The following is a 10969-nucleotide window of genomic DNA, read 5'->3' on the forward strand; positions in this document are numbered from 1 at the left end:
GGCATCCTACCAGAACGGAGCGGTCAAGCCTGAGCCGCGTCGACTTGGTCACACTCTGGTCCAGGTCGATGGCAACTTCATAACCCAACAGACCAACCCGTGCTTGCAGTGTACCGTCGCGTCAAGCGCCTTGGCATGGCGTTTCCTGCCAGCATTTCCTCGTCGGCCCATTGTGGAGGGGTCGATTAGCTTGCTGTTTAGTCGCCCCCATCGGAAGCAGGACATATCGATACAGTGACGTTGAGAGCACAACGGCATCGTGAAGTTCCGAGCTATCAAAATTGCGATTGGCTCGGCTCGCTGCATGGGAAGCGGGCCCCTCCTATCCACCGTCCAATCCCTTTCCTGATTAGTGCCCGTTGTCAAGTCAAGATTGCCCCTTGAAATAGTTTGTTTGCATTTCCCAGTTTGCTAACCTTAGTCTTCACCTCCACATCCAAATTAGTTAAGTTACTTAACCTAATTCAATTATCCCAATCCCTGGGGGTGATGCACGTCACCCAAGCGTTAACAGGAACTACTGGCACGCTCTCAACCGCCATTTAGCAAATGCTCAAACTTTAAAGTGGTAGGACTCAATCGACGATCGAAGATCATCGTGACCATATATATATTTTCGGACTACATGGATAGTAACTGTTACAAAGTTTCCTCTTGAGTAATGGATAATTTCCACTTGTCCGGTGTTCCAAGCTATCTTTCCGAACCAAAGGACGACGACTACAGGGTGGACTTACTCCTGATAAGGAATCAGTAGAGAAAACGCTCGTGCCATAGATCTCGGACGAGGAAACGATTGTGCGGCGTTACCTTCTGACTCCATGGACATCCTGCTGGATTTCGCTTGCAATCTCAGGTGGGCAACTTTACCATTGATCCATCTGAATGCGAACTTTCGGTGGAGGTTCGACTGATTATTTGACATATCCATGACTGTTATTCAGAGTTGAGACCATCGTGTCATCGTGCACCATATTGTAAGACTTTTTAGTGCCTAAAGTTTACAGTCAGAAAGCCAGGGTATCAACTATGCGTCTATATCAAGACTAGACCAGACCATACAACCAGTGAACTAGCTACACACCATTCTCAGAACACAATGCCCATTCACTTTTTCAGAAATACACTAGTCATCCAGTTCTCTATCTCTCACACGCACTGAATATCAAAGAATTGCCAACTACCAGAATTACTTGGATCGACGTTTGCAAATCCTCGTCTTGTTTGCAGCGCCGGGCCCTTAGCGATACTTGATGGAAGTTACAGGCGTAGATTTTCTACCTACACGTAAGTGTGGAGGTGTGCGACGCGGTTCTGCTCGAGGCCCCTCGGCGAGAGTGGCCGTTGTTGGAATAGAGATTGTGGATACTGGGGGGGAGTTGATCGGCGTTGTGGTACGGGAAACCGGATGCCGACGCGATCGTAAGTGCGGCGGTAGATGGGCCTCATCGTCGGCATCGCCAGAAGGTGAAATGGGTGCAATGGAGATAACCTTTGGCTCTGGTGTCTCCGTGGCCTGACCCTTCTCGCGCTCATGGGCGTAGGCATATTCGTCATTGGGACGGGAATTCTTCTCTGGCGATGGCGGATGAACTGTAACTCGAGGAGTTGATTGGTTTATTCGAGGGCTGGACTCAATAATCAGCACCGACAGAGCCAACTGAGCCGTCTGAGTGTTGTCAGTAGTAGTAGCGTTGTCGTTCTGGCTAGTACGAGCAGCAATCTTAGCATCTTCAATGCGCCCTTCGACTTGACAGATTTCAGCCCATTCGATACCCAATTGGTGGACATCATGAGACATAACAAGGAGTTTTGCCTGATGATTTATGAGCTGTACAAGAACTGGTGAAAAGTTAGCCTTAGTTGACAAAGATGAAGAGAAAGAACTTACACTCGGACATTTCATCGATGGCTGCTTCTAGTCTGCCACCCGCAGCTGGACATCGCATAATCAAGGCGGAAGCAATGTAGCGAGTTGGACCACTCAAGACCTTGAATAGTTCCTTATGTGGGTCAAGGTTGCGGCCATAAGGCATGCCCATGGGAGGTATGTTGGCAATGATCCTACCCCAGACGTAATTGGTCAACTCCTTGATAGAAGTTGGAGCCATTTCATACCACTTGCCTTCGCTCCAGTCCCGGCAGCGCTTGTTGAAGTTGGCTGCGAAGCCAAAGGTCTTGGTGATCATGTCGCCAAGCACCACTAGGGACATGCGTTGCTCAAGGGCGTTGAAAAGAATGTGGCACTTAGTCTCATCTTGTTCAGCAGCACGAATAAGCTTGTCAAAGTGCTTGTGGGCCTCACCAAGGTTGTTTGAGTGGTAACCTGGCGCGTTGAGGGATTGCTGAAACATATGCTTCAGGTGTGCCAATTGAGATTTTCGATTGCCTCCGAATGCACCACCAAGGAAGTGAAAATAGTCATAAGCGTCTGATGCAGAGCTGTCAACGTCACCGAGATTGCTCCAGCGTTTGGCTAGCTTGGCCAAAGGCATGCCACTGCGGTCACCAATGAGCGCGTTCCAAGGATCGTTTATCTCATCGAAACAGAAAGAATGAATGCTGTGCTTCCAAAGGTAGCGACTGGCTAACTGAGAATAGAGCTCTGCGTGAAACTTGCCCTCAGCAGCCTTGAGTTTGGGACTCTTGATAACGGGAACGGATTGGATTGGTAGTCCGGCGGCGTCCTTGCTGAGGTACGTGGAATGACCACCATAGAAAGGACTTATGAGGTAGCCACTGAAGAGTGCACCACACTGCCGTGATGCGAACTCGATCGGTTCAGCCCTAGTAGTCATGGGCTGAGTGAAAGAAGGGTTGACCTGCCAGCCTGCAGAAGTTACAGAAGGGGTGATGAAGGTAACCTTAACATCCTTGCCTATGGCGGCGCAAATGGAGTCGCTCGTCTAGTCGGCGAAATCATGTTAGTCCGTGATACGAGAATGAGGTTCGCATTTGCTTACAATGGTGGCGACGTAGTCCTGCCCATCCAACAGAAAGATATCTTGCTCGAGAGAGGTAAGACCACAAGCGATGATAACAAGGGCGTCATCATCATCGCGAGTAGCTTGGACCTTCTTCGTAAGCTCGCTCATGAACCTGCCAACCAATGCTTGTGCATTCGGTTCAACAGTAATGGGCAGAGTGACATTCTTTGCAACTCCACTCACATCACGGCCAACATGATCAAGGTTGTGCTTTTGCACAGCATCAAGAAGGTCAGTCTGCGAGAGCCACACCTGCTTGTAGTCATTCGTGCCAGGTTCGGTGCAAAGAGACATCCATGCGAGGAAACCAGCGATGTGATGGCCCAGGTCATCCTTGCCTTCGCGTCCAAAAGGGACAGTGCAGATGCCGACGATACAATCTGTACGTGCGATATCAGGCGGGTGGCGGGTGACAATGGTAGCATCAAGAACGTTGGAAGCTTTTGTTATGGGCCTGGGGACGAACTCAGCGCTAGTCGCGCGCAATTTCGACGCGGAAGGCGGCATAATGAGCGTGCAGTTGACCGATCGATGTGATGAGTCGGGACGAGGGTAGCAGTCGAGAATGAGGGAAGAGCCTGTGTAGGAGGTCAGTCTGCGGGGGTTGAATTATTGACTGTGTTGGGTTGAGATGGTGCTGAGCAGAAGGAAAAGGAAAGGAAACAAAAGGATGGGATGAAATCGATATCTCCAAAGACCTCTGGTGATAGGTCACGGACCAAAGAGCCCAAGGTGATGTTGGGAGGGTTGGGTTGAGAGGGTGAGAAGGAGAAGTAGAAGTCTAGCTGGTTCAAAACACCAAGGGAAATCCAGAGGTGCGGAATTTTTGTGACGATTGTGGTTGCCTTGCGGCACAAGACTGCAGCTTGACTCCGGCCTAGTAGTTGTGGCTGCCTGCTAGTAGTCGTCGAGATTGTCACCAGTGTGATCGTACCACTCACCAATCGCCGAATATATTATACATCTCACCGACCTTAGACTATACGAATCACGGTTGCGCCTTCCCAGTTGGCAGAGTCGTGTAATCAGTTAGGTGTACTCGCAATGGACCAATGTTTTCACATGGAAGCCCAATCAGCTGAGATTGTAAAGACATTGATCGCCAATCAATGAGGGATAGTCTTCCAGCTTTTTAAGTTATTTAGTTGCTAACCTAACACCACAATACGATGAAACAACATAAAAGTTTGACCACTGCATTGGGGAAAACACATGCTGCATGTGCATAATATATCATCGAACATGAACATGCTTAACATGCCATCTTATGCCAGATTGATATTCTCGCTCTGGTAAGCATTGGACCGTGGTATCTTTTCTTATATATAAATTTTCTTAGCAAACTCATTGACTCACGGCTTCAGGGACTGAAGAAGTTGGACAAGCGAACTTGGTCTACATGATAGTACGTTGAATCAACTATGAACTATAATATTTGGTGTAGGGCGCTTTGATAAGTGACGCACAAGTGTTTCGGTTTCATACAGTACACAAAATGGGCAGCTATATCCACAGGGAAATGGTGAAACGTTCGATTCAGTGTGATTCACGCATACATTATAAAGTAGCCTGCTCAAAGGGAAAGCGCTTACTAGGAAAGTGCATAATACGGAAGAATTTCCAGCCATCGTGAAAGGATTCTGCGTGGAGTTTAACTAGAAAAGTAGGAATCGAACCACATATAAACATATATTGACTTGTTTTTTCTTCTTCTTTAATTTCACTGGTATCATAGCAATCCACACCAGAATCATTTGATATCATATATGCTCATGGTTGAGCATTAAGTAATTGTTAAATTCCACAAGGATATTTGGGCAGACCCAGGTCCTCATACACCATTGATAAGCGCTAGGGTGGAAGGATCTTTGCAGACACAATAAAAAGATTGTGATCAGGACCAAGAAAAGAGAACTTGATACGCTATCTCTAAGCCTCCCCGTCTTACATATTGTCGATAGGTATGCCGCGTTTTGGTCTGCTATACTTTCGTATACACAATGGGATACCATGATGATATAATTGCACAATTGTGGTTGAACAGTTTTCTTGAATTACGGATGCCTAATGTTGCTCTTCCTGATGCGATGCAATTGATGCCTGAGATATAGGAGTAGAGTTCGAGGGAGGTTGACCTGTATTCCGTACGGACCCGTCGTCGACGTATTGACATCCGTGGCGGGCCATGCGCTTGGGAGATGGTGCACATCTGCAACCTGCCAAGTACTGAGCAAAGATCTCGGACTGGAACTCGTAATAAAAAAAACCCTGTATCTCTCAACTGGCGCGAGACCAATGGCAGACCACGTTCATGTTTTCGAGATTGAGGCGGGTCCTAGTTGCTTTGCACATTCCTCCTGGGTGCGCGATTCCCTCTCTGGAAAACAAAGAGTGCCTCATCCTTTCCAGGAAAGCTTGGCAACGGTATTTGCACGACTTTTGTCCAGTCCGGCTCTTCTTTCTCCATATACTCGTCCATGCTCATATTCCTAAAGCCGGTATATCCGTTGTGGTTTTGCGTCCCTACAACAGCGATGGTATCACCCTTATAAGCCTTTACTAGTTGCCGAGTAAACCCGCCCTCTTCGCCGCCAGCAATACCTCCGCCCACTATAGGGTATACCAGCAAGAGTACTGCGTGCTCGCCGCCTTTGTTCCCTGGCTTGTTCAAATATTGTACGCCGTCCGATATCGTGGTGTCCTTGACCCACGTAACTCGCCAGCTGCTCTGGGCATTATCCACGGGCTTCACCTCCAAGCCGTACTGCCTCAGCATGAACGTCCAGTACCCATTGCCACTTCCCATGTCCCATATCTCCCTGCCGTCTGCTAGTATCTTCAATATGCTCAGTGCCTCATGACTAGGGCACACGCAGCCGAAGTGATGCATAAAGACTGGCAGGCTATGATGGCTGCTCTTCACGGCTTCGCTCTCCGGGCATGGACCCGCATATTCAAGGTTGAGGCATGCCCACGTCAGGAAATCCAGGTACGGATTCGGCGGGGCAGCTTTCGAGCGCGCAATCTGCAGCTGTGGCAGCGCAGGATGGAGGTAGCGTTTGCCGAGAAGATGCGCCGCTATCGAAGCGCGCAGGGAGTTCTTCTTTGCATTGGACGAGAGGGACTTGAGTATGTTCGGAGTCGCGGTCTTCGGATCAAAGATTTGTAGGTATGTTTCCACGTCGGGCTTTGGCGGCGGCGGTAGAAAGTCAGATGGTCCTAGTTTTTGCTGCTTCTCTGGGGGAGGTGCAGAAGGATATCTGTACCATGCGTGCAAGCCGTTCGCGGCGCCGAGCCCGATAACATGTTGTACTTGTGCAAGTGTCACAGATACTATGGCGTGGTACACATACGAGTCGCGTGGGGGAAGGGAGAAGGATTCGGCAACGGCGGATATAAGGTCATCTTTGGCGAGATGGGCAACGGCGCGTGCGAGTAGATCCTTGTCGGCTATGTAGGTGGCAGGGTCCCATCTCGACACGCCTTCGCAATAGGTGAATGGTTTCGTGGGTGTTCGACTCGGCGCCATGTTGCGTGATCCGTCGCGTGCCAGTCGCGCCGAGCAGAAGATTGAGGGACACTTCAAGGGTGAGGGGTCGTGGTCGCAGTCGTAGTCGCAGTCGCATTGAGACCTGAATTCATTGTTCGGAGGCCCTAAAAACGATGACGCACAAGACCCCATATACCCTAACGCTCCTAAGTACAGTGGCTCCATGTGGAAACAAGCACATGTATGCCCTATAATTTTATACCCCATAGGCCGTACTGATTACTACTATACACCGTTTTTAATGACGAAGCGTATTACATGTTAAATATAATGGCAGATTTCTATTAATGACATCGTTTTTAAGTATTGCCTTTTCCTTAATTGACTTCGGGTTCGCCTAAAAAATCACGTGTACAATAATTTCCCCGGTACCTACTTTATATAGGCACTTTAGGCACTAAGCTTAGAACTTCAGTTATAACCTCGAAACTGACCCAAATCAGTACAGTACACCATGATTGGTGCAACGACTCTAAAAACGCCAGAAATGGAAGGCACGCTAGGAAGCCTGCCTGCCTCAGGTAGGCAGAGCTTGCTAATTTGCAAATTCTCCATTTGGGACAAAGCCTGGAAATGAGCAAAAATATATGGCACTGAATGTTATTGTGAGTCTAGAGCTGTCCGCCTCTTCACTTGATTCAATGCTCAGTTGCGCCAGTGTGGTTCTCAAAAACAATGGCAGTTGCGTTCCTGTTGGAGATGGCAACAAATCAAGCCAGATTGTTGCCAGTTTCGGCTTTGCCATTGTCGCAACAATTCACGACTGGATATAAAAGCAAGAAAGAGAGCGCATACATGCGCAAAAGTAACATATTGCATTGCGGATTGCGCATTGCGGAACCATCCCAAATTGAAACTCTGTATCATCTGAGAGAGCATATCGAAGTTTATCATTTCCCAACTCTCCAACAGACCAACTTACTTGGGCTCTAGCAGTCATCTCATCGACGTAGACATATCCACACGGCTCACTCAGCGTCAATCAACTAATTTGTAATACCAGCATAATGGATCCTATCCCTAGTTACAACAAGAAAAGGAAGCTGGCTGAGAATGGCGACGGCAAGCCTTCTAATTTCAAGAAGATCCAGCGAGCAACAGCTTCGAAGCCTAGCCTTCCAAATCAGAGCACCTATTCACGAGTGCCTTGTTCAAATCATGGCGCAATCAAGGCCGACCTCAAATTTAGCCGGAAACATTCCCGTGGCGAGGATGAGGGTATCGCGTCTAGGAAAAACTTTCGAATGCCATCGCCAATACTCAACGCACGCCCGGTATTGCCAGCTCCCACGGCGCCGGCTGCCCAACCCTGGTTACCTTCATACCCTGTGGCATACGACCAACTATGTTCCACAACCACGTCGCTCAGTTTGAGCAGTGCAGACTCCTTCACTTTATTCCCCACGCTGCCCCCCGAATTACGTCTTGTAATTTGGCAGCACACCTGGGAACATCGTCAACTCATTCCCCAACGCAAAATCATCGGCTGGATCACAGATGGGCGAACATATTCGTCGACCCTGACCAACCATGAAATCATGTGTATCAAGATTAGAGACACAAAAAAGGCACGTTATGGCTGGTTCTCAAACAACCATGCATCCGTTAGCGGCAGTGTTTGTGCTAGCACCAATGGGATCAGTCTCATCACCAGGACCTGGACAGAGACACCAGCACCAACTTCACTTTATGTGAACCGCGAGTCTCATTATGAAACTCTGCGATACTTTCAACGTGGTCTCGGCCTTTCTTCCAATAAGTTAGACGTCTGGGTGAACTTCGACAGAGACGTCATACACGTACCAGTGCATAGCCCACTTCACATGACTTTCACCCGCGCTGATTGCGGTAAACTAGTTCGGCTCACTATTCCTGAACTTGCTCCAGCTCTTAGTCTCTTCTCGCACAGAATCGGGCAATGGGATAGTGAAAAGAGTCGGCTAAGTGCCATACCAACACTCGTCGGCACGCTGCCTCTTTATGAAGAGTTCACTGACGTATGGCGTCTCATCAGATCGCGTTTCCCTAGTCTTCGCGAAATCAACCTCGACCGCTTTGCTGAATGTAGAAAATACGAATTGACTAGCATGTTGGGTCTTGACAGGCCACTACCACCTGGTCATCTATATTCACACTGTCACTATTGTATGAATCTACAGCAGAGGATCAGACAGAATATACCTAGGATTGGTGTAGCTCACGCAACAGATGGTGCACTCTCAGATATTTCGCGGATCCTCGATGCTCGCAACATCATGAATCCCCTGTACGAGCGTCGAAGTGCTGTTATCGGCAAGGTCAAGGGACAAAAGAAGGGCGAAATGGACGAGGATGTAGTAGTCAACTACTGGACTGTGTGATGCAAGGAACAGGACTTTAATGGTAACTTATATGGCTATACAAGCGAGTCGATCCAGCGGCAGGTAGTAGCGAAAGCCTTGGAGATGTACCTTGGTTTTCCTAACGATTATGACTATCTAGCTTATCAGTTCTGAGTGATTGAGTTGTCAATGAAATTCAAGTACACAGATAGGAGAGACCGTAGAAGATTCAGCTCATCAATTCTGATAGCGTTCCCTGACTATTGAAAGAGCATCGTACTACTCACATACACAGCGTTTTCTCTCTCTTCCAAGGATATGCTTAGAAAGACTCCAAGGGTGCAAGAAATAGATAAAAATATAAACGAGAAATGGGCACCGCCTTCTTTGAAATCATCTTTAGTTCACGAGTTGAAGTAAAAGTTTTTACAGCTGCCTGATCGATTGCACTAAAGTACTCGAATCATCTCTCACACCTCCCCTAGCAATTATCAACAATCTACAACACCAGCTCGCGCGACCTTTCTATTGAAAACCCAGCTTATTCAATAACGCAACACCCAAACCTTAGGTACGAGATATAAGTATGTATCAAATCTGCCGCCGGGCGCTACACACAGAGCACCACTGATAATTCAATTGAGCAGTCATGCCTGTCAGAGAAGACGGTGGCTGAACCCGTTCAAACTAACGACGATGACCTGCGGCCTTCTGAGCAGGAAATTTCTGCGCTCCGCAGGTTCCATTTGTTCCCGTGGCTGCCTGCCGAAGTCAAGTTGTTGGTATGGAATGCTGGTTGGGAACCGCAAAACTCCAGATCTGCCGTGATTATCTGTGACTTAACGACGAGTTTTACGAAGAGGTCGCACGCAAATACTACCTTGGACCGCACATGTTCGAATTCCCATTTAAATGGCTCCACAGCATGCAAATGATGCGCTACGACAAACCATGACAATGACGGTGATGCAGGCTCGGAGTATCTAGGGCTTATCAAGACTTTGATTAGGACCAGCTGGCCACCGCCTACGACTTTGTTCGTTCATCGTGAGGCTTATATTGAGATGCTACAATATTTTAGTTTTGTCTCGGTTTGCTTGCAGGCCAGTCTAGAGTTTACTACAATTTTAACACCAATGTAGTGTTTCTGTCACGATCCATAAACCTGCCTCAAATTTTCGCCAGACAAGGTCTCATAAATCTGTGCGAGCTGGGCATACCCAGCTTTGACCAACAGTTTGAAAGTCCATTGAAAACTAGGTAGTAAGCCACACCAGCTCTTAGCATCTGTCAGTGCCTACTTGGACGCAAGGGTTCAAGAACTTGCTCAATCACTTGACACGATTCCTTACTGCCGAGTTTGCGGCCAATGTACCGAAGTTAGAGTATATATACGGATTACTAGTGTAGACATGATCACATAAAAAATGCATAATCATACAACACCTCAGTGGTCACATCACTAGGGTAAGCGGACGCCATGACTGAATAATTAGTGCTTTAAAAACGGACTCCTCGTCACCTTTTTACTTTCAGTTATCGATTTTTATAAATTTAGAGCGTTAATTTGAAAGTAATAGCTTGCGATTAAGGGTAGTATTCATTGAGTTTTGAGTTAGTAGCACTATAACTATGGCGTTATCCTTATGAACAGAAACGTAATATTGATCGTGCTAGATACGACCACAACGTATAACAATACCCAAAATACTCAGCAATCTCTTCTACCATGTGTCGAGACCACCGCCTAAGACTCATCAATCGATAACTATAATAAAAAAGACAACATGTCATAATATAGGAATGAGTTTCACGTAACCTTAGCGCCTTGTTACTTTATTACCCATGTCTAAGCGTGGTGTCGAATTCCTAGCACTGTATATCACAGAGGCTGGGCGTCATTACCCAATTCTTGCGAAGCGTTACAAAAACACCAGCAATTTCGTAAAGTATGCACGAAACAAAGCAATTCAACCACAAACAGTTGGCAGAAGCCGGGAAAAGGTGGTCGACAGTCAGCTTAATATTCACGTTTTATAAGCTATCACCAACACATATTACAATATCTCCCAATGCATTAGTGCTTTTTCTAAGGTCTCTTAGTCATTTAC

At 47.4% G+C, this 10969-nt stretch overlaps 3 protein-coding genes across 3 annotated transcripts; 1 reads left to right on the forward strand and 2 right to left on the reverse strand.

Annotated features, from left to right (window-relative positions):
• Positions 1 to 1240: 1240 nt before the first annotated feature.
• On the reverse strand, positions 1241 to 3494 carry BKA67DRAFT_684622 (uncharacterized protein; the record flags this gene model as incomplete). The annotated part of the gene is made up of 3 exons (XM_046109000.1): positions 1241 to 1842; positions 1892 to 2906; positions 2964 to 3494. 3 exons carry the CDS (start codon positions 3492 to 3494, stop codon positions 1241 to 1243), a joined length of 2148 nt encoding a protein of 715 aa, XP_045953610.1.
• A 1828-nt stretch (positions 3495 to 5322) lies between these two features.
• Positions 5323 to 6516, reverse strand: BKA67DRAFT_663443 (uncharacterized protein; the record flags this gene model as incomplete). Its single annotated transcript, XM_046108184.1, has 1 exon — positions 5323 to 6516. The coding sequence occupies one exon, from the start codon at positions 6514 to 6516 to the stop codon at positions 5323 to 5325; it is 1194 nt and encodes a 397-aa protein (XP_045953611.1).
• Positions 6517 to 7617: 1101 nt separating this feature from the next.
• Positions 7618 to 9060, forward strand: BKA67DRAFT_581653 (uncharacterized protein). The gene has a single exon (XM_046103928.1). The coding sequence runs from the start codon at positions 7782 to 7784 to the stop codon at positions 8895 to 8897; it is 1116 nt and encodes a 371-aa protein (XP_045953612.1). The 5' UTR covers positions 7618 to 7781; the 3' UTR covers positions 8898 to 9060.
• The last annotated feature ends 1909 nt before the right edge of the window (positions 9061 to 10969 follow it).

Source organism: Truncatella angustata (assembly GCF_020726525.1).
Source record: "Truncatella angustata strain MPI-SDFR-AT-0073 chromosome Unknown BKA67scaffold_9, whole genome shotgun sequence".
Lineage (NCBI taxonomy): Eukaryota > Fungi > Ascomycota > Sordariomycetes > Amphisphaeriales > Sporocadaceae > Truncatella > Truncatella angustata.